Source organism: Lissotriton helveticus, chromosome 5_1 (assembly GCF_964261635.1).
Source record: "Lissotriton helveticus chromosome 5_1, aLisHel1.1, whole genome shotgun sequence".
NCBI lineage: Eukaryota > Metazoa > Chordata > Amphibia > Caudata > Salamandridae > Lissotriton > Lissotriton helveticus.
Window position 1 is genome coordinate 847,184,307 of NC_136065.1, and position 10,632 is coordinate 847,194,938.

Here is a 10,632-nt window from a genome sequence, read left to right on the forward strand (position 1 = left end):
TCACCCTCACTCACCCTCACCCTCACTCACCATCACCCTCACCCTCACTCACCCTCACCCTCACTCACCCTCACCCTCACTCACCCTCATCTTCACTCACCCTCACTCACCCCCAACACCTCAGTCACCCTCACTCACCCTCAACGCCTCACCCTCACCCTCACTCACCCTCACTCACCCTCACTCACCCACACCCTCACTCACCCCCAACCCCTCACCCTCACTAACCTCACTCACCCGCAAACCCTCACCCTCACCCTCACTCACTCTCACCCTCACTCCCCCTCAACCCCTCACCCTCACTCACCCTCACCCTCACTCGCCCTCAACCCCTCACCCTCACTCACCCTCACCCTCACTCACCCTCACCCTCACTCACCCTCACCCTCACCCACCCTCACCCTCAACCCCTCACCCTCACCCTCACTCACCCTCAGCCTCACTCACCATCAACACCTCACCCTCAATCACCCTCACCCTCACTCACCCTCACTCACCATCACCCTCACCCTCACTCACCCTCACCCTCACTCACCCTCACCCTCACTCACCCTCACCTTCACTCACCCTCACTCACCCCCAACACCTCACTCACCCTCACTCACCCTCAACGCCTCACCCTCACCCTCACTCACCCTCACCCTCCCTCACTCACCCTCAACCCCTCACCCCTTCATCCTCACTCACCCTCACTCACCCTCACTCACCCTCAACCCCTCACCCTCACTCACCCTCAACCCCTCACCCTCACTCACCCTCACCCTCACTCACCCTCACCCTCACTCACCCTCAACCTCACCCTGACTCAACCTCACCCTCACTCACCCTCAACCTCACCCTCACTCACCCTCACTCACCCTCAACCCCTCACCCTCCCTCACCCTCAAACCCTCACCCTCACTCACCCTCAACCCCATTCACCCTCAACCTCAAACTAGATTTTTAACTCACACACTGTAACACATTTTACCACTTTACAAGAATTGCATTAACAAAATGTAAAGTACTTTACGTGAAGACTTACAAAAGATATATTATAACCAACATTTCTTTCTTCTCCTTTCAGATTATTAAAACAATAACGAAAGAAACACAAGTTAAGGTAAATACTACTTTGCCAGTTAGGGGAAAGATTGTCAAAAATGTATACCTTACAGTCCCCCCAATAAATTAGGTACTCGGAAAAGGTTTTTAATTTAAAATTGGTGCAAAGATACTTTTATTATAACATCTAAGATGCAGAGATGCTTGAAAGCAAGTTACCATCAAGGGAATAGAAAATTTAATAGCAAATCACAAGGTAAGCAATGCTTACCAAATAGTGTTTTTGCTGTCTTGCACAATTTATGCAAACCAGTAACTACTTGGAACTCTAATGATCTGCATTATATAATGTACCGTGGGGACGCTTTATATCTACAAATGCATTCTATTAACAAAGAAACGCTTATGCATCCAGATGACTTGCCAAGGTATATAGACCACAATCAAGAGATATATTCACTCATGCTACGGAACGCTTACTACGGTGATGTCCTTAAACGTTTTGATAAAGCATACCCAGATATTAGCACAGCATTAAATGTAACTCTTAATAAGCACTGTGGTGTTATACTTTGTATCGATGTATATGTTATAGCAATTTTCAAACATATGCAAACATACTTTGTATTTGATTCACATAGCAGGGACGATGAAGGCATGCCTCATTCTAACGGAACATGTGTTACAATTGCATTTCATTCTTTTGAAGGGCTGATTCAATATGTTGTGAAACTAGCATATCAGTTTACACATCAGGCTGAGCAATGTGTCCAATTTGAATTAACACCAATAGATATAAAAGTCATTAAGAGGAAATCTTTTACTAAAGCACTTACTGTGCACAAGAAAAATAGTCACCTACCGCAAGAAAGAAACATTTGGGTACATACTACTGAATGTACTCCTAATCAGACTATAACATCAACTACAATGTCTTCAGATGATTTACTTAATCAAAGTAAGGGAGGGAATAGCAATTTATCACAATTACCAGGAAATAGTAAATCTATACAGGGAACAAAGAAACACTCTCTGAAAAGAAAAAGGGATTCAAGTACATGTCCACAAAAAGTTGTAAAAAGGAAACAAATTAATGCAGCTGAAGAAGACATTACCAACAGTAAACAAATTGGTCTTGATCAAAACAGACCAAAATTAACGAAGCGTCAAATGCAGAAACCAGGTAAACAAATCCATACAATTATTAGGAAATTCCACCGTGAAATATTGCATGGCCCAGAATACATTTGTACTCTTTGCAATCAATTGTGGCATAAAGCAACGGTGAAAAATACACGCAGTGTTAGCCAATCCGAAATTTTCAGAAAGTGTAACATTAGTAAGAAGAAAACAAATTTAATTTGTATGACTTGCTATTATTACATTCGCAAAGATAAAATACCACCATGTTCAATTCTAAATGGCATGGGGTTCCCAAATGTACCAGCTGAATTAGAATTATATGATTTAGAAGAACGATTAGTTTCACCTAGGATACCATTCTTACAAATTCGGACTCTGCCACGCGGTTTTCAAAAATCATTATCAGGTGCAGTAGTTAATGTACCTGCAGATGTTATGACAACTGTTACCATTTTACCAAGGCAAATTAATGACGCCATGACAATCCCAGTGAAATTAAAAAGGAAATTAGTCTATAAATCATATACACATTATGAAAATATTAGACCAAATACAGTAAAAAAGGCAGCTACATGGCTAGCTAAAAATAGTACAATGTTTAATGAATATGGTGTTACTGTTAACCCTGACTGGGAGTATATACCTCCAGAAATAGAATCTCACAATGAGACTTCGGAGACAAACAATTCATCTGATAGTTCAGACAACATAGAAGCTGGAAATTTGGATACTATGTTAACAAATGAAACTATTACTACTAATTCGGTGAATGTGTTAAGTTTAGCTCCAGGTGAACATAACACGCCAAGAGGTTTATATGAGGATAAAGATTCTGAGTTTTTGGCTTTCCCTACTATTTTTTGTGGTGAACGAAGGCCAAACAATAAGGAAAGGCACATACCGGTACATTATAGTACTATTTGCCAAACAGAGTTAAGAAGTTATGATAGAAGAGTCGCTAAATCTATTAGTAATGTTTTTTTTTAAACTGAAGAAATTACATATTAAGCAGATCCACGGTAAAATCAACATTTCCATCAGGAAAAAATGTACAGATGGAAAGAAAATAACTGCTAAAGACATACAATATAATATTGAGAATGTTTTACAGTTTAATGAGGGTTACAAAGTATTAAAAACTATACGCAGTTCACCTCCATATTGGGAAGGTTGCAAAAAAGATATTTTTGCAATGATAAGGCAACTTGGCATACCTACTTTCTTTTTGACTTTATCTGCTGCCGAAACAAAATGGCACCATTTAATAAATATACTATTGAGAGTTAGAAACTTAAAGGAATGCACAGAGGAAGAATTCTTAAACATGTCTTGGGAAACTAAAAGTAAATTAATACAAGAAGATCCTATAACATGTGCAAGACAGTTTGACTATCAAGTTAGGAAATTCTTTAATTGTGTTTTGATGAATGGCACTAATCCTATTGGGGAAATAGTAGACTACTTTTACAGAGTCGAATTCCAACAAAGAGGTTCTCCACATATACATGCATTACTCTGGGTAAAAAAAGCACCACTGTATGGTGTTTCACCAGTGGAAGAAGTCAATAGCTTCATTGACAAATATATCACTTGTCATAAGTCTGAGAACCCTGTTTTACAACCGTTAATAAATCTACAAAGGCATGGTCATACAAAAAATTGCAGGCGTAAACATCAAAGGACATGCAAATATCAATATCCTAAATACCCAATGTCAACAACGCTTATATTAGAGCCATTAACACTTGAGGCGACAAATAAGCAATGGCAAGATAATATTAAAATAATACATGAAGCTATGAATAGTACTACTTTTAATACACTTTCTTTTGACGAATTTTTAGACTTCATTAAAATGGATGATAACGAATATATTACTTCAATACAAACTAGCTTACAAAAAACAACGATTTTTTTTAAACGAACACCAGCCGAATGCTTCATCAATAACTACAATAGTACTCTTTTAGAAGCTTGGCGAGCAAACATAGACTTGCAGTTTATACTGGACCCTTATGCTTGTGCTGTCTACATTATCTCATATATCAGTAAATCGCAAAGAGGAATTAGCAAACTTCTAGCGCAAGCTGCTAAAGAGGTAACAAACAATAGTAATGTCAAAGATCAACTTAAACACATAGGAAACAAATTCCTCAACTGCACAGAAATTAGTGCTCAAGAAGCAGCATATCTAATTCTTCAAATACCATTAAGGAAAAGCTCACGATCATTTGTATTTATTAATACTAGCCGTCCAGAACAAAGAACTTATTTAATGCGTGATATGGAAACGATTAATAACTTGCCAGAAAATTCTACTGACATTCAATGTGAAAATATTATTATTAAGTACTGCAAACGGCCACAATCATTAGAGATGTGCACGTTAGCAGACTATGCAGCTAATTTTAACTATGTGAAGAAAAAAACACATCGGAGAGAAATCAATGATAGCGAAGATTTACTTGCAGAACAAAACTTTTACAGCTCAGATGAGGAAGAATTAGAAATAGCATGTAGTAACGGGAATAAAGAACAACAGAAACAGAATTATGATTATGCTTTAAATAAGCGCACACAAGGGAAAATAATACGCTTTTGCAGATTTAACAAAAATAATGAACCAGAAGAGTATTATAGAGAGATATTAATGTTGCACTATCCATGGAGGGAAGAACATAAAATACGAATAAACAAGGAAACTTACTATGACAGGTATCTGGAAGTTAAAACCTTTGTTGACGCACAACTAAAAATCTATAACAAACAGCATGGAGAAGTTACAAACATTCTTCATGAACAGTGTCATGAAAATGTAATTTCACCTCCTCTATCACCAACAGTAAATATACAGAGAGAAGACCAAAATAATGAAATAAATAATATATATGATTTGGCTCTAGATTTAGGAATTAGAACTACCACCGATGAACAAAGCTCAACTAACGTTTTTTTACCCAATGAGAAATACCAACAACTTATGCAAAACTTAACGGAAGAACAACTACAATTTGTTTACCATCACTTGCATTGGTTTAAAACTACAAGCACTCCATGCTATACTTTTTGCACCGGAGGGGCTGGTGTTGGGAAAAGTTTTGTAATATCTGCACTATATCAAACTTTACTACGTTACTATAACACAAAGGCAGGTGAAAATCCAGACAATGTTTATATCTTACTTACTGCTCCAACAGGAAAGGCTGCCCATAATATTAATGGCAAAACACTGCATAGCACTTTCAAAATACCTGTGTCGCAAAGTTTGACTTATAAACAACTGAGTCATGAACATAGAACTGCTCTACAAATGGAAATGATGCATGTTAGAGTTGTTATTATAGATGAAATTTCAATGGTAGGGCACAATATGTTAAATTTTATTCATAACAGGCTACAAGAAATAAAATCATCTAATGAACCATTTGGAGGGATTTCTATTTTAGCCATTGGTGACTTTTACCAATTAAAACCTGTATTTGACAGATACATTTTTCAGGATTCTACACAGTTGTATGGTCCTTTAAGTACAAACTTATGGAAAGAACATTTTAAAATTTTTGAATTAACAAAAATTATGCGCCAAAAAGAAGATCTTCAATTTGCTCAACTACTAAACCGGTTGAGAGAAGGCAAGCATACAGAAGAAGATATTTCACAAATTAAGCTAAGGGAAATACAACCTGATGAGAGTCTATTAGAAACAATCCCATATATCATGTCAACTAATAGAGAAGTTAATGAAATTAACAAACAGGTTTTGGAAAAACATAGCAAACATTATCCAGTCTACATAACAGTAGCAAGCGATACCGTAAGTTCTGATTTGTCAGAAAATGTGAAAAAAACAATTCTGAAGCAACTGCCCAAAGATCCACAGAAAACATCGGGCCTTTCACATACATTACACATAGCCTTACAACTTCGTTATGATTTAAGTTGCAATGTGGATGTAAATGATGGTTTAACAAATGGCGCAACTGGTGTGGTACAATTAGTTGAATTAATTAACAATACACCTATTATTGTTTGGTTGTTATTTGAGAATCAGAGTATAGGACAAACAACCAGACAACAATATAAACACTTATATCATTCACAAATTCAAAACACATGGACACCAATACATGCTATAGCTAGACATTTTCAATACACTAAGAAATTTATTACCATTATACGGAAGCAATTTCCTTTACGCCAAGCATCAGCACGGACTATACATCGCACACAAGGTGCAACTATCGAACCACTTTATATACACTTTAATAACAGCAAGATTCATCATTTGCATTATGTTGCTATTAGCAGGGCCAAATCAATACAAAATGTATATGTACAGAATTTTGATGAAGGTAACATTTTAGTACATCCACAAGTTAATGAGGAAATGCACAGATTAAGGACAGAAATGCCACTTGAAATACATATCCCACAGTTACATACATACACTGCACATTTCAATATCATTGCACACAATATAAGATCACTACAGAAAAATTATACTTCTATGATAGCTGATAGGAATATATTACAAGCAGACATTATTTGCTTAACTGAGATCAACACTACAAGGAAGGCTACAGATAGTGATTTTACGATACAACAATACCATCACATTATATTTGATAAATTTCATACATACAACACAAACCATGGAATGATCATGTACTACAAAAAAGATTTATTTATATTGCCTATTTATGAGACACATGAAGGGATAGACATTTTACATTTTACTGTACATATTCATAACACGGATTACCTTATTATTATTTTATACAAACCACCACAAAAAAGTATACCTTCTCTTTTGGATTTTATCACAAATATTACGGATTTTTACCTCACACACAAATGTATCATTATAGGGGATTTCAATGTGGATCTATCTCAACAAAATTCATACACTAAGCAATTAATTGGATTCTTTGAAGCTAAATTACAATGTAAACAACTCATTTCCAGTTACACAACTAACTACCAATCCATTTTAGATCATATATATACAAATGGAAAACTGCACAACTATGGTACATTAGAATGCTATTACAGTGATCATAAAGCAATATGGGTTTGTATTTAACATGTTATAACGCATTTTATATTTCAGATGATGTCTATTGAAGAAATCAGTAACATTCATACCAATGACAACAAGCCATATCAGAAACCCATACGAGTTAATGTAATCAACTGCTCTGGAAAAACAACTTACAAAAATGCAAAACAAGAACAAAAAATTATATTTCATTTGGCTCTAGCAGATAAAACTGGTACTATGAAATGTACTTGTTATCAAGAAGAATTATACGAGCAAACTCAAAGTAACTGTGGACTACTGATATGCAATTTCATCATCAAAAACAAAACAATTTTAATTACTAAGCAAACCAAAGTTACAAAATTTCCGGCAATGAAAATTGAGGAGGGCCTTATCCAACAAGCGAAGAACATTTTGCATCCGCCTGCACCATCTGCTTCTCCCATTAAGGAAATAAAACGTGCAAGTCTAAAAAGTCTTATGACCGTTTCAGGGACAATATGTGGCGTAAGTATAAACGCAAATATGTCATCATGTCACAACTAAAAATGCCTAGTTAGCTTACACACACATTACACCTTTGTTAACTTCACTAACAAGCTAAAAACACATAGCATTATACACTCTGTCACACTATGTAGAAAGCACGAAGTTTTTTAACCATAATATGCCAGTGTTTCGCTGTCTACTATAAATACAAGCACTCTCTACAAATCCATTTTGGGAAATAAACAATGCTATCTTTTCTAAAGGAGGTTCTGTTGGGTCCTTAAATATGACACCTTAGATTGCCATTCATACAACGCACTATTACTAAGTGTTTTTTCTTTCGCAATTTAATACAATGCTTCTTTTGTGTAGGAAGAGGACGTAAAGACTGTCTTTATCAATGGAGAAGATGCTCCACTGAAATCCATTACTTTAAAAGATGCAACAGATGACATCAAAGTGACACTGTGGAGAGAAGCTACACTATTTAACATACATCTTGGAGATTATGTCACGCTAACTCATGTAACTGTCCATGAATTTAATGCACAGAAAATATTGAATACAACGAGGCACAGCAAAATAGAGGTAAGCAGACAAAAACAATTTATTGGGAAATAAGAACTACTATTTCACTACCTATATACAAATTTCTCACTCTCGCACCCACTCTGGACATATCACCCACTTGCATCCTTTCAAGCACTTTCTATCTTTCCAGCACTCTGGAGCTTTCAACTACCCTGGCTCTTTCAGACACTCTGGCTCTTTCAGACACTCTGGCTCTTTCAGACACTCTGGCTCTTTCAGACACTCTGGCTCTTTCAGACACTCTGCCTCTTTCAGATACTCTGCCTCTTTCAGAAACACTCTGCTTCTTTCAGCCACTCTGGCGCTTTCACCCACTCTGCCTCTTTTAGCCACTCTGCCTCTTTTAGCCACTCTGAGCCTTTCAGCCACTCTGAGCCTTTCAGCCACTCTGAGCCTTTCAGCCACTCTGTGCCTTTCCCCCACTCTGTGCCTTTCCCCCACTCTGTGCCTTTCCCTCACTCTGAGCCTTTCACCCACTCTGAGCCTTTCACCCACTCTGAGCCTTTCACCCACTCTGAGCCTTTCACCCACTCTGTGCCTTTCATGCACTCTGAACCTTTCACGCACTCTCTACCTTTCACCCACTCTCTACCTTTCACCCACTCTCTACCTTTCACCCACTCTCTACCTTTCACCCACTCTCTACCTTTCACCCACTCTCTACCTTTCACCCACTCTGTACCTTTCACCCACTCTGTACCTTTCACCCACTCTGTACCTTTCACCCACTCTGTACCTTTCACCCACTCTCTACCTTTCACCCACTCTGTACCTTTCAACCACTCTGTACCTTTCGCCCACTCTGTACCTTTCGCCCACTCTGTACCTTTCGCCCACTCTGTACCTTTCGCCCACTCTGTACCTTTCGCCCACTCGGTACCTTTCGCCCACTCGGTACCTTTCGCCCACTCGGTACCTTTCGCCCACTCGGTACCTTTCGCACACTCTGTACCTTTCCCACACTCTGTACCTTTCCCACACTCTGTACCTTTTGCCCACTCTGTACCTTTCGCCCACTCTGTACCTTTCGCCCACTCTGTACCTTTCGCCCACTCTGTACCTTTCACCCACTCTGTACCTTTCGCCCACTCTGTACCTTTCGGCCACTCTGTACCTTTCATGCACTCTCTATCACACACACACACTCTCGCTCACAAACAAAAAGTCTCTCTTTCACACTGTACTTACAAAAAACATAAAGTATAAAAATCTAAGGACTAATTGTTGCATTTGTTTTGTCTCAACAGGTAACAGCCCCACCACAGGAAAATATTGACATACAAATTTATGGCGTCGAAAGCACCAAAGATGAAACAAGTATTATAACTATTAGGGTGACAAACACAGACGTTTATCAATCGATGCCAATTCAAAATGACATACTAATTAAATGGTTTATGTTGGATGATGAGGTGGACAACATTGGAAATGCACTTGTACATTATTTGCCACAAACTTGTGAAGTGGTGTTTTGTAATGGGAAAATCATAAACATTGTAAAAGAGAAAGACGATGAAGACATATGTTCCGACTAAAAATCTCATGTTGCCATGCTCTCACATTTTTGTACAAAGTTTCAAAATAAATATTATTGTGTTTACTAAAAATAAAAAGGTGTGAAATACAAATTTTAAACTTCTTTGGTCTTGTTTTGCTAAAGGAAGGATACATACAACTACAACTACACTCAACTAATACAACATAGTCACACACACATACAACAATCATGCAATACATCTGACAAACTAAAAACACTACCAATTACACACACTCTGTAGCTTGCACGAACTCCGATGCTTTAAGCCACTCTGCATCGTTCAGCCACTCTGCATCATTCACCCACTCTGCTTCATTCACCCACTCTGCTTCATTCACCCACTCTGCTTCATTCACCCACTCTGCTTCATTCACCCACTCTGCTTCATTCACCCACTCTGCTTCATTCACCCACTCTGCTTCAGTCACTCATTCACCCACTCTGCTTCATTCACCCACTCTGCTTCAGTCACCCACTCTGCTTCAGTCACCCACTCTGCTTCAGTCACCCACTCTGCTTCAGTCACCCACTCTGCATCTTTCACCGACTCTGCATCTTTCACCCACTCTGCATCTTTCACCCACTCTGCATCTTTCACCCACTCTGCATCTTTCACCCACTCTGCATCTTTCACCCACTCTGCATCTTTCACCCACTCTGCATCTTTCACCCACTAAGCATCTTTCACCCACTATGCATCTTTCACGCACTCTGCATCTTTCACCCACTCTGCATCTTTCACCCACTCTGCATCTTTCACCCACTCTGCATCTTTCACCCACTCTGC

The 10,632-nt window shown here is 38.3% G+C and overlaps 1 protein-coding gene across 1 annotated transcript; it reads left to right on the forward strand.

Annotated features, from left to right (window-relative positions):
• Positions 1 to 7,378: 7,378 nt before the first annotated feature.
• On the forward strand, positions 7,379 to 9,929 carry LOC144753413 (uncharacterized). Its single transcript, XM_078641111.1, has 3 exons — positions 7,379 to 7,735; positions 8,090 to 8,305; positions 9,556 to 9,929. The coding sequence occupies exons 1-3, from the start codon at positions 7,466 to 7,468 to the stop codon at positions 9,841 to 9,843; spliced, it is 774 nt and encodes a 257-aa protein (XP_078497237.1). The 5' UTR covers positions 7,379 to 7,465; the 3' UTR covers positions 9,844 to 9,929.
• Positions 9,930 to 10,632: the final 703 nt, after the last annotated feature.